Source organism: Saccopteryx bilineata, chromosome 11, assembly GCF_036850765.1.
Source record: "Saccopteryx bilineata isolate mSacBil1 chromosome 11, mSacBil1_pri_phased_curated, whole genome shotgun sequence".
NCBI lineage: Eukaryota > Metazoa > Chordata > Mammalia > Chiroptera > Emballonuridae > Saccopteryx > Saccopteryx bilineata.
This window is the reverse complement of record NC_089500.1, coordinates 41,377,298-41,398,732: the sequence shown is the minus strand read 5'-3', so window position 1 is coordinate 41,398,732 and position 21,435 is coordinate 41,377,298. Positions and strand designations below refer to the sequence as shown.

At 40.5% G+C, this 21,435-nt stretch overlaps 1 protein-coding gene across 2 annotated transcripts in view; it reads left to right on the top strand.

The window, feature by feature from the left end:
• The window catches only part of TAF4B (TATA-box binding protein associated factor 4b), a 133,290-nt gene extending 119,115 nt beyond the window's left edge, over positions 1-14,175 (top strand). For both annotated transcript variants that reach the window (XM_066247025.1, XM_066247024.1), the window contains exon 15: positions 12,307-14,175. In XM_066247025.1, the coding sequence (XP_066103122.1) occupies positions 12,307-12,474 (168 nt within the window). In that variant the 3' untranslated portion in view covers positions 12,475-14,175. The remainder of the gene's footprint in view (positions 1-12,306) is intronic.
• The last annotated feature ends 7,260 nt before the right edge of the window (positions 14,176-21,435 follow it).

The following is a 21,435-nucleotide window of genomic DNA, read 5'->3' as shown; positions in this document are numbered from 1 at the left end:
TTCATCAAGATTTAATATTATACCCTCAGTGTCTTAGTATATCATAGGAGGCTCCCAATAAAAGCATTACTTAATGGAGTCCCAGAACTACCTCTGGATATTTGAAGAAACCTTTGTAGAAGGTAGCCATTTTCCTCCACCGTACGAATCCTTACAGCACTAGTTTCTCTCCTCCTCCCATTATTTCTGTGTTTCAAAGGTGTGCCCCTTCTGAGTGGTGAAATTCAGCTATGAATGCCAAGTAATGATGCATTGAAGTTTTAAAAAAGATTTTATTTATTGCCTTTTAGAAGAGGAGAAAGAGAAGGAGTCTGGGGAAGGTGGGATGTCCTGCAAAGGCAATGATAGTTTTGGAGACTGTTCTTTTCAAGAACGGATGAAACTCATAGTTTTTGTGTATGTCTATATCAAATAAGAGAAAAGCCTGGAAACAGAATGGGATGGAGTCCACCGTTGCTTTGTCTTCTTCAGAGAAGATGGTATTGGGGATTTGGGGGCTTAATTATTTCCCCCATTATTGCCTTTCCAAGAGTTTTTTCAGTGAGGAGCAGGATAGGGCTTTCAAAGTATGAGACCTGTGGTGGCCTTCTCAAACAGGTTGGCCCACACATTTCCTTTTACCTGTTAGAAAATACTATTTTATTTTTATTTCTTGACTTTTCTATTCCCACCTATCTTTATATAAGGATAGTTATATAGAATTATTAAAACCAGAGGACTTTGAAATAGATTAAATTTCAGAGATAGCTTTTTGTATGTGTGTGGCAGAGACAGACAGAGACAAAGAGAGGGACAGATAGAGACAGACAGACAGGCAGGAAGGGAGAGAGATGAGAAGCATCAATTCTTCATTGCGGCACCTCAGTTGTTCATTGATTGCTTTCTCATATGTGCCTTGACCAGGGGGCTACCAGACTGAGTGAGCCCTTGCTCAAACCAGATGAGCCTGCGCTCAAGCTGGTGACCTTGGGGTTTCGAACCTGGGTCCTCCTTGTCCCAGTCTGATGCTCTATCCACTGCGCCACCACCTGGTCAGGCTCAGGGATAGCTTTCTGACAATGTTTAACCCATTGAGTAAGTACAAATGTTCATGTAGGTCATGCCTCCTGACCAGAGGACGATCGATTTATTTTAAAAATGTGTAAGGCAACATTAAAAAAAGGCAAATGTATGTTCTTCTTGTTTCCATAAATTGGTTATCAAACAAACATGATTTTATGTTAATGAAACTTTAACTGCAACTAGTTTTATTTTTTGAAAAAAAAAAACCACCTCACTTTCAGGGGTCAGCGAGCATGAAAAAAACCTCACTACTCAGAAGGGTTAAACTAGCATGAATTTTCCCAAGTATCTAATATCTAAGACCCTTTCCAGTGCCAGCTTTTTAAGTTTCACTGAAATGGAAATGACTCCCTCCAGCAGGTATTATCAGAAGGTAGATTGCTCATTCAACAAATTACTGGTTTTGCAGGGGAAAGGAGCAGGGCTCCATTACCTGCATTATCTGACCTGCTTTTATACTGTAGGATACTTCTACTTAAAGCAAGGAGAAGAAAGCATATAGCTTTTTATTTGGGAGAGAAGAGTGTTGGTTAATGCTGGTCAGAATGTCTAAATGGTATAGAAGAGTGTTAAAGACAGCTCTTAAATCTCTTGGGTATCCTTTCCAAAACTTTCCATGCATATATTAGGTTAAATCCTATGAATTTAGCATTTTGTAGGTAAAAAACTCTTCTTGACACTTTAATATAGTTCAGTCTAATGCAGTCATACACACATACACACACACACACACACACACACACACACACTTAAAAGTGCATGTATAATACTTTATCAAGCACTTATATAGTATTATCTTATTTAGTCCTCATAACTCCTAATTTCAAACTATTTTTTTTCCCCACAATGAAAAAGTTAAGATACAGGGAGGATTAGTTTTCCAGAGTTCCACAGTTAGTAGGTGAAGGAGCCCAAATACAGAGCCAAATAATTTGATGTTAAGCACTACAATGGGATCATCCTAAAAGTACTATTCTACCACTTGTGGACAACATGTCTTGGCCACTTTTCTATACTGGTACATAACTTTTGTGTCATATTTCACTGATACACTAACATTTAAAATATTTTCATTTGTCTTTTTTTTAAATAAATTGGATATTCTGTATCTTCATGTACTAATTTATTTTGCAGATTGATTTCTAAAAGTGGAACTTCTGGGTGAAGTATTTTAAGAGGTATTTTCATAATGCTTTCCAAAGAGTCTGCCATTTTCCACTGTGGTAATGTGTATTTCCCCATTCCCTTATTAGCAACAGATTGATCAATTGTCTTAAAATGTTTCAGTTACTACGACTTTTCACTAATTGTATCTCTACCATTCTCGGGTGCCCTCTTCAGAGGTTGAGGTGCTATTTCCTGTGTGGAAGCATGTTGTAGAAGGGTCGATCAACCTCTTAAATACCCTATGAGAGAAATATTTGAATTTTTAAAACTTTAAATGTTAAAATTATTGATGTACAGTTTTTTTTTTCATAACTTAGAAATGTATGTATTTTGAAATAGAAAACCAAGGTGAATTCTTACGGATATTTGAATGATTGTCTGTAGATGTCATTTTGTTGACCATATTTACTAATTTTAATCATTTGAGGATATGAGTAGATTATAAATGAAATATTAAGCCTGAAATGATTTGGGGAAACTCAATGGCTTAAAATGTTAGGAGACAAACAGAATTTGTCAAAGATATTTATCTCTTGTTCTGGTTGCTGCAGTGGGTGATTTCTTCATTCCTAGAAGTACGTAATTTACCTACAGGCTATTGACATGAAAGGGCACAGCTTTAATCTTCCTGTCCTTGAGGGGTCCAGGCAGTACCATTCTTTACCTCTGTTCTCTTTTGCCAGGCTAAGGGGATCCATAATTACAGCTGACTTATTAGAGATTTAAATAGATTTATGGTCATCTAACACTTTCTGTAATTATCTTATAGATTCATTCGGACTTAGAGCATGTTGTTACTTCAGATAAAGGAACGACTGCTTATATTTTGTGGTATATTTTTTATATTTTATTTTGTTTGTACTTGCATAAATAAATCTGCCTTTTTCATTAATGATTTAAACATAAATCTCAATTTTAGTTGGGTCTTTTAAGTTTTTCAGAGACTTAAAGGTTGACTCTTTGTCAGCTATCTTCAGGGACTTCCTGTGAAATATATTGAATTGTATAGTATGGGTTTATCTTTCCTTCTCTTCAAATTCCCCTTAAATTTTTGTAAAGTGATAAAAACAACATAAATACAAAGTTAAAGAAGAGACAGTTCCATTTTAGTTTTTTGAGATAACACCATACTGTTTTCCACAGTGGCTGCACCAGTCTGTATTCCCTCCAACAGTGCATGAGGGTTCCCTTTTCTCCACACCCTGCCCAACACTTACTTGTTGATTTGTTGATAAGAGCCATTTTGACAGGTGTGAGGTGATAGATACCTCACTGTGGTTTTAATTTGCATTTCTCTGATGATTAGTAACATTAAGCATCTTCTCATATGTCTGTTGGCCTTAGAAAAGTGTCAACTGAGGTCCTTTGCCTATTTTTTAATAGGGAAATTTCTTAGAAGGTTGCTGGAATAATCTAGGCAGGAGGAGTTAACGGAAGTGAAATGTAGAAAGAACTAGGTGATTTGGAAGTTGTTAAGGAGGTAGAACTGATAAGAAGAGATGAATGGAATGTAGAGGAAGAAAGGGTTAAGATGACACCTGGTTTTCTAGCTTGGGCTTTAGAGGATGAATGTTATTACCATTTCTTTAAATTAGAAAGAAAAGAAGAAAGGGGAGGAGTATGATTTGAAACATGTTGAATTTATGATGCATTCAATTGGAGACTTCACTAGGAAGGTGAACAATGAGGTCTAGAATTTAAGAAAGCATTCTTTTGGATCAAGATGGAGGTTGGTCATTAACAAGACAACCAGTATTAGTTTTATCACTCTCTTAATCAAACAACTAGTGAGAACTCAGAACCCATGATTACATGTCACATCTATTTTGACGTATTACTTTTACTAAAGACTGTTGAAACAACGACTTAGAAGTGACATAATTCTAGGGCAGAAGTTAACGGGCAGGGTTGCCAGTATTCTGAAATATTCAATAACTCAAAAAAATAAAATGGAGATTATAAAGGCATATCTGTTGCTTCAAAAGTTCTACTTGTTGACCAGCAGAGGGCAGTCAGACTCGAAGCTCAGTATTTTCTGCTCTGTGCTGTCTGTCCTTAAGTCTAGAAGCCCAAGCCTTTAACTACAGATTTTCAGTGTCCTTGTTACACAGCCCGGCAGCCAGGCTTTTTTATTTATCCTTGCCTCCAAGATTTAGAAGATGTTTGATTTGTCTTCTGAAGCCATATCTTCATTTCACCCCCTATCCTCATTTTAGTTCTCGTTTTCTCCTTAAAGTCTAAGACTGGAGAGTTACGAGCTGCCATGGTAAGTAACGTGGGGTTAGAGTCAAATCAGATAGAGTCTGAGAAGTGTAATGAAGTTTTGCCGCACTCTGTTAAAAATTATGTTTTTTGTTTCAAGTTAACTGTTAAAATTCAGGGACACATTTCTGTTTTCTTAGTCTTATGATTCAGGGAATAGAATGGAAGAAGTGGACGCTGGCATCTAGAAACAGTATTGATAAGCTTGGTGATTCCGTAAAGCAGCAGGTGCCTCCACTGTTTGATTGAAGGAGCTTATGAAAAACTTCCTGTCCCAGGATATGTCCTTCATTTGCCTGCCACATGTCTGAAATGCCCATTAGTCTACTTGTTAGCTCTAGGCATTCAAAGCTCCACTACATTCAACAATTTCACTGGGATGGACAGAGGAAGTGTGGCAGGACAAATTAGTTTTTTAAGTTAGCTAGGACTTAAGAGAATAGAACATAGGCAGGAAAGTTTAATTAGTTTTAACTAGGCGATGGAAGGAGAGACCTGAAACTAGGATTACACTGTTTCCTGTTTATAAGCCTTCCATGCCTCCCAGTTGACTAATGAATTAATTTATTAAAGTCAGGCCAACATTTATAGAATATATACTGCATGCCAGGCATTGTTCTCATTTAATTTTCAAGCCAGCCCTATGAGATAATTACTGTTACTGTCACTATTTTGCAGATTAGGAAACTGAGGCACAGAGAAATGATGTAATTTGTGTGAGGTTGCTTATGGAGGAGGTGGCTAGTGCTTACTGCTCTCCAGTCCTCCTGTGCTGCCTGAAACAGTCCCTCGCCCAGAGTAGATGCCCAGTAATACAGCTAACTTTTGAAGTGAATTAACACACGGACTAGCATGAAGCAAGTTGCCTTGGATGGCGGCTCTTGGAAAGAGAGGCCCATAAGAAGACACTGAGAACCACAGCAGGATTCCTGGAGCCCCTGACCTCACACAGACATGATTTCTGAGTCTCAGTTAGGATAGTATTATAAGGAAACGTGAAAAGAGTAAGTACAAGAGCTTCTAAAGTTTTACTTCACAGATCTTTCTCTGTTAAGTTGAAGGAATAAAAATTTAGGTAAGTGGTTATTTTTAATTAGTGTCATTCTTAAAATGGTGTTATTTCTTTGAAATTGGTGACTGAGGGTGTTCATTTTTTTTTTATAAGAGCAGAAGATTTTATAAACTCAAAAGTTTTCTCATAAAAATGAGAAACTTTGTTTAGTGATATAATTGAACAAATTAATGAAGGCTAACTTAATTGACCCGGCAGTGTTAGAGTATGTTAACATTTAGATTTCATTACATTTCCAAGAACATCTGCTGTGCACTTAATAGGATGTTATTTTATTTCATCTTCATTGAACTTCATCTTCCATTTTCCCTCTTTCTTCCAGGTGAGGAATTCAGATTACAGGAATTCAGTCCTTACTACATAAGGACTATCCTTATGTAGAAAGTCAATTGGGAAAACCCTCTAGTTCAGAATAAATGGTACATTGTCACACAAGTCTTTTTTTTCTTCTTCTTCTTACAAATTCTGGGGTCTTAACTACATTAGTGTTCTTTGTCTTTGACAGTGTAGTGTGACAGGAATCAGTTCTAAGTAGCTTTAGGGAAAGAACTTGGTGGGATGGGAGAAAATTAAAACTGATGATGAAAGGGCAGGTTTGAGTTATGGCTTTAAGTTTCCTATACATCTATACCCTCTTACCATCGTCAATTGAGTAGTAGCTGATTAGTCTGCCAGAACACTGTGAAAATGACAAATCAGATTTTGGACTTTTCTAAATCATAAGCACAGGAATAAAATGCTATGCATTTATTTCTAGATTCAAGAAAGACTGACTTTCTAAGTCAGTCATTATTTGGGAAAGAATGCTATCACCTTCGTAAAGTTGTGAATTATGAAAGACATTTCTGTTGGGTTACTGAATGTCCCTTGGGGTTGGTTTCAGTTATAACATTGCCTCAGGCCTTCTGCTGCATCCTGTTGGAATGACCTTCTTTTCAACCCTGTGCTGGCAGCTGTAACATGGCTCTGTCCTCTGGATCCTTCAGGCTTGTCACATGACAAATATGAACTGTGACCCCTTTGTTCCTTACCCAGATTATTAGGTCTCTGTAATTTTTTTGTTTAATAATTTTGACTTGTTTTCTTTTCTCTTTCCCCCCTCTTTGCTTGCGTTTATATTTTGTACTTAGTCAAGGTTTTTTTTGTGTGTTTTATTTTTTTTATTGAAGTATATAACATGTATGCAGAAAAGTACACAAATCATATAGGCACACTGAATTTTCACAGCACAAACACACCAATGCATACAGTACTCTGATCAGGAAAGAACATCACCAGGAACCTTCTAGTCACTAGCCTTCTCTCCCTCAAGGGAAATCATTATCCTGACTTCTGTAGCTGTGCCTGTTTTTGAACTACATAGAAATGGAATCAAATTGTATGTATTCTTTGTGTCTGCATCCTTCCATTTAACATTTTTGTGATAGTCATCCATGTTACTCAGTTTGTTGTTGCTGTATAGTATGCCATTTGTATGAATATTCTATAGTTCTACTTTTTGGGGTTTTTTGATGAGAGAGAGAGAGAGATGAGAAGCATCAACTCATAGTTTTGTTTCTTTAGTTCTTCATTGGTTGCTTCTCACATGTGCCTTTAGTGGGGGGCTCAAGTGGAGCCAGTGACCCCTTGCTCAAGCCAGTGACCTTGGGGTTTTGAACCTGGGTCTTCAACATCCCAGGTTGATGCTCTACCCACTGCACCACCACTGGTCAGGCTGTTTATTTTGCTTTTAATGGGCATTTTTGGATTATCTCTAGTTTAGGGCTGTTAGGAAATATAGTGCTGAACATTCTCATACATGTCTTTGGGTGAACATATGACATATTTCTGGGTGTTCACATAGATGTAGAATTTCCAAGACATAATGTCTTCATATAATTGTTTAATTTCAAAATTCATATAAAACACTAAACTGATTAGGCAAAATCTTGGTAGGAACATAAATAGAAAACATAAATAGATTTAGCTCTAGCATAATATATCCAATTTTTGGCTAAGAAACATGCCTCTATTGAAATGTACTTTAATTTTAAACAGATAACTTTTATATGTGACAAAATTGCCACTAACTGCCCATGACATACTTTATTAACTTTCTTCCTAATGTATACTTTTCAATCCAAAGCTGAAAGCTGGTAGGCCCATTCTGGAAAAATCTTAAAAAATATTTTGATGGTGATAATTTACAACAGTTAAGATCACATTTGAGTTACACAACCTCTGAATGGTAATGTTAGCAGGGACAAGTGACTCGATAACCAAAGTTAGAGTCTGACATGTATCTGTACAATCACATTCATTACCAAGAACCCTGCAAAAGTGAAGAGAGACTGGCCGTGTACTGTAGATGGGCTCCAGGATAAGCAGCCAGGCAGTTGTGCAGCAGACGGTCATCTCTTTGTCTTTTATTAAAATGTAGACTTTCCAAAATCTGTTCCATGGCTACTTTTGAACAAGTTTAACCTAAGCAGTATAGAAATATGATTGTGATACCATGTTGCCCCCAAACTGAATAGTGTCTCATTTTTTGTTTGATTGTTTTGTTTTGTGACAGAGACAGAGATAGCAAGAGGGACATACAAGGACAGACAGGAAGGGAGAAAGATGAGAAGCCATCAATTCTTCATTGCGGCTCCTTAGTTGTTCATTGGTTGCTTTCTCATATGTGCCTTAATCCAGGGGCTACAGCAGACCGAATGACCCCTTGCTCAAGCCAGCAGCCTTGGGCTCAATCTGATGAGCCTTGCACAAACCAGATGAGCCAGCACTCAAGCTGGAGACCTCGGGGTTTTGAACCTAGGTCCTCCGCGTCCCAGTCCGAGGTTCTGTCCACTGCGCCACCACCTGGTCAGGCCTGAATAATGTCTCTTAAGGAAATTTGATTTGACCTTTAGGTGAAGTGCCCCCAGTCATTTGTGACCATGCATGAATTAAGTTAACTTATTTTAACCATAGTGTTTTGGAGATCATGAAAAGGACTTTCCTCCCTTCAAACAAAACAAAACAAAATGCCAGATATGTAGGGGGAATTATAATTTGATGTTTATAAAAGGACAGCAACAGAACCAGAAGATTGCTTCCTATGCAAGGTGAATATTTTTCTTGTGTCTTTTGGGTGGAGAAAGGAGGGTTCTCAGCCCTATCAAGATATGTTTGAAACTAGAAAGCCCGGCGGTCATACAAAATGACCGCTGTTCTAGATATTATAAATTGTAATTAAAATGATTTGTGCAAAGGTGTCTGCTAATTCAAACTGAATTACCCAGGGCAGGCGGCGAGGATGCTCCTTTGCTTACTGCTCCATGGGGTTTCCCCCTTCTACTTGCTTAATTGCTTAGAGTGCAATGAAGGAAACCGCTGGAGGTACATTTCTTAAGAGCCACCGCTAGCTCAATAAATAAAGGTGATTTAAATAATAAAATGTTAATTCACATGTCAAAGATCTCTTTGTACACAACATTTCTTGTGTAGATCTTTCCATCATTTTTAAGCTCACCTTGCAGAGGACCATCAATTATTTTTAATTTTACGTCTGTTCTTTCACGAACTCTTGAACAGGCAACATAAAGTTGACTGTGTCCAAATGCAGGCTCAGGTAAAAAAAATGCCAACACGCTTAAGCATTTGGCCCTGAGACTTATTGATGGTCATAGCAAAGGCAAGTTTTACAGGAAATTGTCTACGTCTCAATTGAAACGGCAACCCTGTTTGAGATGAACCCAAATCAATTCTTGGAGTGACATGTATTTCACCTTTAGAGGAGCCAAAGACTTATAATGACATTATTTTTCAATTGGAGAACCTCTAGTCTTGTACCACTGCAAAGACCCCTTCTGGTGTTAAGATTTCTTAACAGCATAATAATTGCTCCAATCTTTAACCTCAATTTGTGAGGTGGCATGCCAGAAGGCGGGACTATTTGAATGCTGTAGCAACTTCACCCCATTGGCTAGTACAGTTACACAAGCAACCAATAAGCTACCGGTGACAGACACTTAAGTCGCATATAATAAAGATACCTGCCTGGTGGTGATACAGCGGATAGGGAGTCAACCTGGTACACTGAGGTCCCAGGTTCAAAACCTGAGGTTGCCGACTTGAGCATGGGCTCATCTGGCTTAAGCACAGGCTTGCCAGCTTGAACATGGAATCATCAACATGATCCCATAGTTGCTGGCTTAAGCCCAAGGTCACTGGCTTGCACAAGGGGTCACTCACTTTGCTGGAGCCCCTCCCCCATTAAGTCACATATGGAAAGCAATCAATGAACAACTAAAGTGATGCAACTATGAGTTGATACTTCTCATCTCTCTCCCTTCTTGTCTCTCTTTCTTGCAAAAAAAAGTTTTTGAAACAAAATATGGTTTAAACAAATGAAAGAATCAAAGATTTTGTTTTACAAAATTATTCTTTGGGAATTCTGTATTTTTATTTCTTCTTCCAATCTTATTTTTTAAAAAGTGATATGTAGCCATACTGATACTTAGAAAACTGTCTTAGTACAGGGTTTTATTCACTTTTTAAAAAATTTATTGTGGTGACTTGGTAATAAGACTATATAAGTTTCAAGTGCACAGTTCCATGCTATATATTGCATTGTGTACCCACCACCTAGAGTCGAATCTTCTTCCATCCTCATATATTTGACCCTATTTACCCTTTACTACCCCACCCCTCTTTCCTCTGATCCACCATACAGTTGTCTGTGTCTGAGTTTTTGTTTGTTTTTCTTGTTTGTGCATTTGTTGCTTTCAGTTTTATATCCCACATATGAGCGAAATCATGTGGTTCTTGCCTTTTTTTTCTGTCAGTCTTATTTCACTTAGCATGGTATTCTCCCATCCAAGTACTAACCAGGCCCGACCCTGCTTAGCTTCCGAGATCAGACGAGATTGGGCGCGTTCAGAGTGGTATGGCTGTAGACAGCATGGTATTCTCAAGATCCATCCATGTTGTCGAAAATGACAGTATTTCATCTTTTCTTATGACTGAGTAGTATTCCATTGTCTGTGTGTGCCACCTTTGTATCCAATCATCTATTGGGGAACAGTTAGAACTCGCATTGGTTCTGTTTTAAAACACTACATTCAGTTTGGGAAATATGGCTGTTAATCTACATTTATCTGTGTACTCAGTACTAAGTCCTAGAGGTCATTGAAACGATAGTGTCTATCCTCGGAAAGTTTATGACCTAGTGTCTATGCGGGGGAGGGTTAACGTAAACTGTAACACTATGTATGTAAGGTAATTGCCACAGTAAGAATTACTTGCAGGAAGAGGGAGGGAAAGTAAGCCCATTTGAAATGGGCTTAAAAGATGAGTAGATTAGCCTGGAGTGGCCTTTCACTGCTGTTGGCCTTTTGGCTAGAGTTAAGATGCTTTTGTAAAGTAGTCATGGGAAGTAAGTCAGGAGGGAAGCCAGTGATGAGTTAGTACCTGATGGGATGGATATTATAGCACAATGATTAAGAACACCCCCATATCAAATTAGAAATTGAGTCCTAGCTCAGTACTGCTATGTGATCTTCAACAGGTTATCCTGTCTGAGCTTAGTTTCCTCATTTGATAAATGGGACTTTACCCATGTAACTTAATACTTTATTTATTTATTTATTTATTTATTTATTTATTTATTTATTTTGTATTTTTCTGAAGTTGGAAACGGAGAGGCAGTCAGACTCCCGCATGTGCCTGACCGGGATCCACCTGGCACACCCACAAGGAGGTGAAGCTCTGCCCATCTGGGCATTGCTCTGTTGCAACCAGAGCCATTCTAGCGCCTGAGGCAGAGGCCACAGACCCATCCCCAGTGCCCGGGCCAACTTTGCTCCAATGGAGCCTTGACTGCGGGAGGGGAAGAGAGAGACAGAGAGGAAGGAGAGGGGGAGGGGTGGAGAAGCAGATGGGCGCTTCTCCTGTGTGCCCTGGCCGGGAATCGAACCCGGGACTCCTGCACACCAGGCCGACGCTCTACCACTGAGCCAACCGGTCAGGGCAATACATTTTTATATAAAAGAAAAGAAATGGCTGGAAGGTATTTAACAAGTGCTTAAGTAGCTACTCTGGAAAAGGAGGAGCCATTGAAGTTGACTTATTTGGACCAAAGTGTTTTAGAGACTGTAGAAAAGGACTTCTGTCCTCTGCATCCAAACAAAACAAAACGAACAAACAAAAACACAAAATGTAGAGGAAATAATTATAATTTGATGGTTATAAAAAGGTAGTAATAGAAAAGGTAGTAACAGAACCAGAAATTTTTGAAATATGGAGTGGTGAAATCCATGTCTTTTATTTTTATAATTGACATACAAAAGACTGATAGGTTTTTACATACACATACAGCTATGAAGTCATGATCACAATCAAAATAGTTAACCATGCCTGTCAGTCCCAATGTTTTGTCTAAGACCTTAAAAAGGAAAGTGTGACTTGTAATATGCAGCAAAGAACGGAATAAAGTAGAGTCTGCAAGGAGAGAAACTGGTGAAGAGGCTCTGGCCATGGTCAGGTGAGACAGGAAGAATGAATGAGGTCCTGAGCTAGTTGTTCTGGCAGTTGAGCACCCCGCCCCCAAGACCCCGGTCTCCTGGAGGACAGGGTTGAGCATGCGTCATGATATTATCTCAAACACTATGCCAGTGGCCACAGGCTCTTGATGAATTGACAGGGCTTCCTTTATGAAAGGGGCTTCCTTTATGAAAGGTTCCTTATTTTAAACTTGATTCTCCCTTTCTTCTCTTTAGGGCTTAAAGGACAACCGTCTTGTTTCTGGGACCTCCTGCCTGATAGCCACCAAACAGTTGCTTCATCCAAGAATCACGAGAGTCTGCCTCAGGGACTTGGTGTTCTGTATGGAACAGGAAAGGGAGCTGAAGTATTCTCGGGCGCTGTACCTTGCCCTTCTGAAGTGACTGCTCCACTCCAGGCAGGCCCTTGCTGTTTACCACCAGGGCAGACCTAAGGAGCAGTGTGGCGCTGTTCTGAGACGTTGCTTTCTGGAAAATACCAGTAGGGAAGACCATTTGTTTACAGTTATAAACTTCTGTTAAGTCTTACGTATACATCCCATGGGGTCCTTAGTGACCAGAATTCAGCTTTGTTTTCTGAAAATTGGTTATGAAATATAGTTTACACAGAAGTAGGCATCTCCTACCTGTGCATTTCATCACAGCAAGGTAAGGCTCTTTGTTACTACCTGCTTTATTTGCAAACTGTTCACAGGTGAGGTGCCGTTCCCCAATGCAGCCTGGACAGATGCAGGGGAAAGAGGAAGTCCCTGCTCACCAAAGAAATTGCATTCCGTCCTGTACAGGACCTTCTCAACTGTCAGGATTTCCAGGCTGGAGTCAGGATTCCTTAGCTAATTATGACCGTTGCTTTCTGTAGATGAAGGTGACAAACCACAGAGGTAGGGTCTGTGGTGACTTTCGTCAGTTGAGTCTCAGTGTTGTGAAAACTGAGACAAAACGGGATAGTTTGTGGCTCAGGTTGCTTATTCTCCAGTTCATGTCACTACATGCTGTGTCTGACACCAAGTGAGATGACATCCTTGTTAGGGAAACCTTTAAATTGGAGCTGCTGGTACACCTCATTGGAAAAAGGGAAAGGTGGAAAATATTAGAAGGAATGGTGCGGCCCGGCATCCAAACTGATGAGAGGAGAATGAGGATGGAATCCTAAACCGGGAAGTGTGCTGCGTGTGCCCCGGGGGCAGTGCTGGAACAAGAACACGAAGCCAGCTGGGCATGCTCTGTTGAAAGAAACAGTCCCAGCCCCACCAACCAGGAACATGTTACCAGGCCTTTCCAAATTACAGTCTTTCAGAATGAAGTTCTTTTTTGTTCTGTGTGTTGTTTTAAATCTCAAGAACAGTTTTGTAAAATATTTTAGTTACCCTATGTTTTAAGCATCTTGTTGCATTAAAAAAAAAATCCTAATTGGTGATTTAAAACTTTTTAACACTAGGGATTCTATTTTTGATTCTATACTCAAAAGATAATATTAGCATTTCTTAGACTCTTGGCTCTAAATATATTATGAGAAGCATGTTATATATAGGTTTGGGCAAAAGTAGATTTACAGTTTGTATGGAAAATAATACAATAATAACAATACAAGAGTAAACTTTCACATACAACTGTAAACCTACTTTTGTTTCACTATGTATATTCATCTGAGGAGGGAGCTGATACTTTGTAAAGCAAACCTTGTTTTGTTTTTTGTTTTGTTTTTTTAATTCCACCTGTGTGGCATATAGCTGGTCACAAATAATAGCTGTAGTTACAGTCACATAAAGAATAAGTTCCTGAAGAAAGTTTTTTAAAAAATGAGAAAGCTCTGCTTCTCACAAAAAGAATTCCAGAGGAAAAGCACCTCAGATACGTTACTCTTCATCCTGTTCTCCCCACAGGAACTGTACGGCCATGCTTGGTACTCCAGTAAGTTTTAAATTGGCCACATTTTCTGTTTCAGCAAGTTATTATGTAAAAGGTTATAAATTATGTATATGTTAAGAGTACTTTATGAAGAGATCTATACCTAAAGTTGTTTTTGTATATTTAAATGCTTAGCTTTATTTTTTTGTAAAGTGCAGCATATTCTCATATTTGTGTATAATCTTATCAATCAGATGTTTAAAATTATTTCAAATACTTCATTAAAATAATTATTTTATTATAAGAATAACTTTGTAAGTCTCTGGCTTTGCAGGCGGTATCGTTAGTAGTCAGCTCTGCAGCTGGGAGCTGGGTGGTGGGTGCGGCGTGCCTGCTGGATCGCGGGCTCTCTTGTCTCTGGTTACTTAAACAGTGTCAGCTTTTGGGTTCCAGAGCCTCACCGCAGATCCAAGGTTTACTATATCACTTTCTTTGGAATAGCTGTAAATTTGCCATGTTCTTTGACTCACAAAGTTTAGCATATCCATTACAAAACCTGTCTTTGGCCCATCAAGGTTTTCTCACTCAAGTATTCTTTTTCAAAGTTTATTTATTTTATTTTTAGCAAAATAGAGAGAGAGAGATGAGAAGCATCAACTCGTAGTTGCAGCACTTTGGTTTGGTTGTTCATTGATTACTTCTCCTATAAGCCTGGACCAGGTATCTCCAGCTGAGCCAGTGTTCCTCAAGCAAGCTACCCTTGGGGTTTTGTCTGTGATCCCATGCTCAAGCTGATGAGCCCACACTCAGGCCGGCGATGTCGGGGTTTCAAACCTGGGTCCTCAGCATCCTAGGTCAATGCTCTGTCCAGTGCTCCACCACTGGTCAGGGTCAAAGTTTATTTTTCACATACATCTTAACACATTGTCTTGAAGTATGTCTTATACACAAAATAACGAATACAGTGTATCCAAGTCATTCTTCTGCTCAGTTTGCAAAATGGTGGTCTTGGGGTGGATTTGATATATAAATGACTTCTCCATGACTCAGTGTTGATAATGTTTTAATTCACAAAAATCTGTACTTCTACTTCTGAAAAATTAGAAGATCTAGAATCACTAAGTATAGCCTTCTGTATGGTAATGCATTGGAGCCAACCAGTGGCTGTCCTGTTTAGGTATGGGAGCACATCAGTGGTGGGATTCAAATAATTTAACAACTGGTTCTCTGCCCTAATGACCATTTTAAGTATAAAAAAACCAATATACTGAAAGGTAGTTTATTATTTCATGCATTTAATACTTAAGAACAATAAAAGGGTTACACAAAACTAGATTGTTATGTTATAGAAAGAATATTAAATAATACCTGACAAAAAACCAATAAAACTGTCATTTAAAATACTTCTGAATTGCTTCTTGATTGGTGTCCTCACTGCAATTTTTTTCATCTATGTATGGAAGGGACATCACTATGGGTGCTTAGAATACGCTGTTGCGCAGATGAACGTTGAAAAGGAGTAAGGAATGTAAATTTTTGATTTCCACATTGGGCGGCTGCCCAGGTGCCCACCTTAGAGAGAACCCTGATTACAAGTGCCATTTTAACAACTGGTTCGCCCAAACTCAACAAAAAATTAGGTATCAATTCTGCGGAACTGGTGCGAACCAGCTGAATCCCCCCACCGGGGCACATGAATACCTTCCTTTGTCACATCCCTTGAAGCAGTGGAGTTTGTGACCCCCTGCCTTCAATATATCTCTTAGGTAATGAACCGTAAAAGGGGGAAATACCAAAAATTCTTTATCTATTTACTTTTTTTAGCAACCTCACTGAGGCATATTTTATGTATAAAATTCACCCATTTCATTCATTTTACTTTTAATATGACTGACCTTTTCAGTAGTCTCCTGAACATCTGTAAGACCCTTCTCAGTAAAAGAAGCCAAGTTTAATATTCCTTTAAAGCCTGTATTTCTTGAAACCTGCATTTGGGTAATTTTTTTTTGTGTGTGACAGAGACGGAGCGAGACAGAGAGAGGGACAGGTAGGGACAGACAGGAAGGGAGAGAGATGAGAAGCATCAGTTCTTCATTGCAGCACATTAGTTGTTCATTGATTGCTTTCTCATATGTGCCTTGACCGGTGGTCTCCAGCAGACCGAGTGACCCCTTACTCAAGCCAGTGACCTTGGGTCCAAGCTGGTGAGCTTTTTTTTTTTTTTTTGCTCAGACTGGATGAGCCCGCACTCAAGCTGGCGAACTCGGGGTCTCGAACCTGGGTCCGCCACATCCCAGTCCGACGCTCTATCCACTGCACCACTGCTTGGTCAGGCACTAACAATATATAACAATTAACTAATATAGATAACTATATATATTTTAAAATGTATAATATAACTAGCAGCTAAATTAACTAATATAGATAGCTACTGCTATTATTTCTATTTTACTGATAAGGATACTGGTGTGTTAAGAGATTTGCCAATTTACCTTTTTTTTTTAGCGAGGGAGAAAGGGACAGACATAAAAAGCATCAGCTCATAGTTGTGGTACCTTAGTTGTTCATTGATTGCTTTCTTATGAGTGCCTTGACTGGGGGTGAGGGAAGAGGCTCCAGCCAACTCAGTGACCCCCTGCTGAAGCCATCAACCTTGGGCTTCGAGCCAGTGACCGGGTCATGTCTATGATCCCACGCTCAAGCTGGTGATCACGTGCTCAAGCCAGTGACCTCGGGGTTTTGAACCTGGGTCCTCAGCGTTCCAGGCTGACACTCTATCCACTGCGCCACCACCTGGTCAGGCAAGAAATTTGCTAATTTAGTGGGAGTCACTGAGAAAATAGGGCAGTTGGAATTACAGAACCGAGGTCTGTACAACCCCAGAGTCTGCATTCTAGATTTCTACACTAAGCTGGGGGTTTGTTGTATTGTGTTATTTTCTGTTTTGTTTTCTAATACTTCAGAGTTAATTTCTGTCCCATGTGATAGCACTTTAAATATCTAAGGATAGCTTGACTGGTGATGGCACAATGGATAGAGTGTTGACCTAGAATGCTGAAGTCCCTGGTTTGAAACTCCCAAGTCGCCAGCTTAAGCCATGGGCTCATTGGCTTGAGTGCAGGGTCATCAGCATGATTTTAAGGTCACTGGCTTGAGCCCAAGGTTGCTGACTTGAGCAAGGAGTCACTGGCTCAGCTTAAGAAACAATCAATGAAAACTAAGGAGCCACAACTATGAGTTGATGTGTCTCATCTCTTCCCCCGCCTTCTAAAATAAATAAAAAGTACATAAGTAAATAAATATCTAAGGATAGTTGTCCATGTTTTCCCCTACCCTTGGTATTGCCCTTTGTAGGCCAAACTGGAATCCACGAGGTAGATTCTAGTTCTCAGTATTAATTGTTCTCTTGGTCATAGTCTATGCTAAAGGCCATATTAAAACATGCTTCCCTTTGGCTCACATGTGTTGTCCCCAGCCCTGCCATGCCTGCCAACCTCAGCAGCAGCTTCGAGGGTATGTGCTGGCTCTAGGTATTGACTTTGTTACTCATAAGGTAGCCAAGTTGCTGAAGCCAGAGAACGTGATTGAGCACAATGGGATTCTTTCACCATCCACAGACGCAGCAGCCTAAGAAACTACGCGGTTCAATTTAAATTTGGAGAAGAATTTGAAAAGATAGCAAAGACCTGGATAACAGAAAATGCAAGAGCTTGGTCACTGGGATAATGACAGACTCAGCTGTGTCCAAAGGAAGAGAAGAACAGAGGCTGGACGCACTGGATGGAAGGGATGAGCTCTACATGGGGATGTTTCATGAAGACAGGGTGCAAGCAGACATTCCAGACAGCCTGATCTGGACCCAACAGCAGGGCCGCATGGGAGTGCAGCTTAACACCAAATTATATTCCAGAGTGAACAGGTGTTCATCCGTCCTGACTTAGTCACGGAGCCTGTGGTCAGAGAGCTGTCACACAGCCTGTACCAGAAACCGTTTGGATTGTGGGGACACTGCTCAACTTCAATAAACCTGTCCAATGACTGGAGAAATAAAACATGCTTCCCCTTTGGGTGGTGAACACACAATACAATATACTAATAATGTATTATGAAATCATAACCTATATAATTTTATAAACTAATGTCACCCAATAAATTAAATATTTCTTTTTAAAAAGTTCCCTATGCTAAATGCAACCCAGCAGATGGGGCTAGAGAGAGGGAGGATAGTGGGCCCATTTATGTCTCAGGTCAGAATGGCTGTTTGTCTGTGAGCAGTCAGACTGTGGTGGTTTGAATTCCTGGTTATCTAATCACCCCAAGCCTTTTGCACTGTCACCATTCAGAGTAGTCAGTGGACCAGCAGCCACATCTTCACCTGGGAACTTGTTGCAAATGCAGGACCTCAAGTCCCATTCCAGACCGACAACCTGTGCTTAGCGAGATCGCCAGCTGTTTCCTGTGCTCACTGAAGTTTGAGAAGCACTTCTCTGGGTGATTAGATCAACCAGAAGGGGAAACACCACTCTGTTCTGCTACACTTCAATTTGTTGTTGTTTTTCTATTATTCTAGTCAGTCATGATCACTAAATTTTGAGTCTCTCACCTATTGAGGACATTTGAGTTCAAGTGACTAAATCAGCCATTAATTCATTGTCCCTCTCAGCCTCGTGTTGCCCACACATGTCATAAGCATGCCTTCTGTGTTCAGTCAGCTTGTCCGTAATGTGTTCAAGACAGAACCAGCTAGAAAACCATGAAGCGTGTTGCTAGCCTCCAACATCAATCTATTAATTAGCAGATAAGCACTCTGTGGCCAAGTGTGACTATATCCAGCTGAGGGTACTATTGCAGAGTTCATGAAGCTTCCATGAGCAGTTCTGGAGAACCTGCTCAGTTATATGCACCACCTAGCACATGCTTAACCAGCCTGGCGGGCATTCCAAAGAAGAGCATGACAGTGGTTTGGAAGATCCCCATCTGTTCGGAGCTAAATTGTGTGTTTCATCCCCACACCCCCCAGATTCATGTACTGATGTCCTGATTCCTACCCCCCACCCCGCCGCCCCATATGTAAGAATGTGACTGTATTTAGAGATTGAGTCTTTAAAAATGTAAGAAAGTGCCCTGGCCGGATAGCTCGGCTGGAGTTCTAGAGCACGAAGGCTGCGGGTTCGATTCCCCTGTCAGGATCACTTTCTCTCAACTTCTGATGTGACAGTGCTGCCTGCTCTGTGCTTGTCCTACTAACTCTTCCGCTGCAGCTTTTGTTTGCTGGCTAGTGCCTCCTCCCACGTTTCTGCATCTGGGCACAATTGTCTGTGTGTCCCATTCAGCCCTCCTAGGAGAGAGGAAGTGGTTGGCTGTATTCAGTGCTCTTCCTTTTGACTCTCACAGCCAGCCAGAGATAGCTACTCATACAGGAGCAGCTCGATGTTCCTGTCTCTCTCCCTGCCTTTCAAAAAAATAAAATAAAATCGGTAAATTAAAGTGAAGCCATTAGGGCAGGCCGTAAACCAATATGACTAGTGTCCTTACAAGAAGAAATTAGGACACACAGAGGAAAGATTATGTGAGGACATAGCAAAGAAGGTAGCCATTGACAAGCCAAGGAGGGAGGGCTCAGAAACCCAACTCTGCTGACCCCTGGATCTCAAACTTCCGAGCTCCAGAATTATGAGAAACTAATGTCTGTTGTTTAACACACGCCCTCTCCTGCCCCAATTTGTGGCACTGTGTTGTGGCAGCCCCGGAAGTTACTACACCACCACGCCCCTCTTTTGCTATTGCTCACTGGGGAACTGGTCACCTTACTCTGGCAAGATGATATGAGTTGGTACCTTACTGTCTGTGTGAGAAACTTGGGCATAAACTATGTTACGTTTAAAATGTCTCTCCGGTGTTTGCTACAGTAAAATCCTGGGGGAGGTAAAGGATTGCCTCAAAGGGCAGCATCGCCTCTAGGGTTACAAGGTGCAGAGAAATGGTGGAGGTGTCTGCATGCATCAGTGCCTGCATTCCGAAGGTTTAATCAGAGCTTACAAGGAAAGTCAGAATACAACACCTCGGAGCCAGGCTTCTGGGAGAACAGAAGTCATTCACCACGCAGCGCACAGTCTAGCAGCCCTGTCATCTTGTCCCCTCAGTGTCAGGATCACTTTCTCTCAACTTCTGATGTGACAGTGCTGCCTGCTCTGTGCTTGTCCTACTAACTCTTCCGCTGAGGCTTTTGTTCGCTGGCTAGTGCCTCCTCCCACGTTTCTGCATCTGGGCACAATTGTCTGTGTGTCCCATTCAGCCCTCCTAGGAGAACAGGAAGTGGTTGGCTGTATTCAGTGCTCTTCCTTTTGACTCTCACAGCCAGCCAGAGATAGCTACTCTGGAGTTAGGAGCTGGCTCCTGGTGCTGACAGCAGGGACCAGCACAGCCATGTCACAGGTATAAAGCAAAATAGATCATGTGCAAGGAAGCCCCCTTGGCAGTGTTGGAGGGAGGAGTTACCGTGGCAGGCGTGCTAACCCTTAGCAGTCAAAGTGTGGTCCATGGGCCAGCAGCATGGGCACCACCAGGAGCTTGTTAGATGCAGAGTCTCAGCCTCACCCCAGAGCTGCTCAGTTAGAATCTGCATTTTAACAAAGTGCCCATGGAATTGGTATGTGTGTCATAAATTTGAAAAACACTATTCTACCCAACACTTGCATTGGTTTTTAGTAAATCTGAACTTTTTTTGTGTTTGCTTAAAACTGCATACCTCTGTTGGCCAGATCAGATCCAGGTTTAGGAATTACAAAGTTGTACTGAATCTTACCATATGATCAGATTGCAGAAGTTAAAGCCCGGAGAGATTAGGTTGTCTACCTGAAGGCACAACACTAGAATGCATTTAATTATGCACAATTTTCTAGGAACACTGGTAATACAAAAATATGTTTCCTTATGCAACCTGGCCATGCTGAGGCGGTTTTTGAGCCAGATAAATTTAAGAACTAGGCCTAGACTTTTTAAAGCAGTGGACAAATGAGCTGGCCACATGCATTAAATGCATTCAAAGGGGTTAGGGCAGTTAAAGGTTGGAAAGAAGTTAGAAGGATTGCCAAAGAGAAACAGCACCATTCTTCCAGTTGGAGGGGCCAACTCTTGGGAGTCACCTTAGCTGGTCATACTCTCTTAAGAGACATTACTAAAGTCTCTCATTTGTAAGTGAATTCTTCCACATCTTTTTTTTCTTTTTTTTTTTTTGACAGAGACGGACAAACAAACAGGAAGGGAGATGAGAAGTATCAATTCTTTATTGCAGCTCCTTAGTTGTTCATTGATTGCTTTCTCATATGTGCCTTGACCAAGCAAGGGCTACAGCAGAGCGCGTGACCCTTTGCTCAAGCCAGCGACCTTGACTCAAGCCAGAGACCTTTGGGCTCAAGCTAGTGACCATGGGGTCATGTCCATGATCCCCTTGCTCAAGCTGGTGACCATGGGGTCATGTCCATGATCCCCTCACTC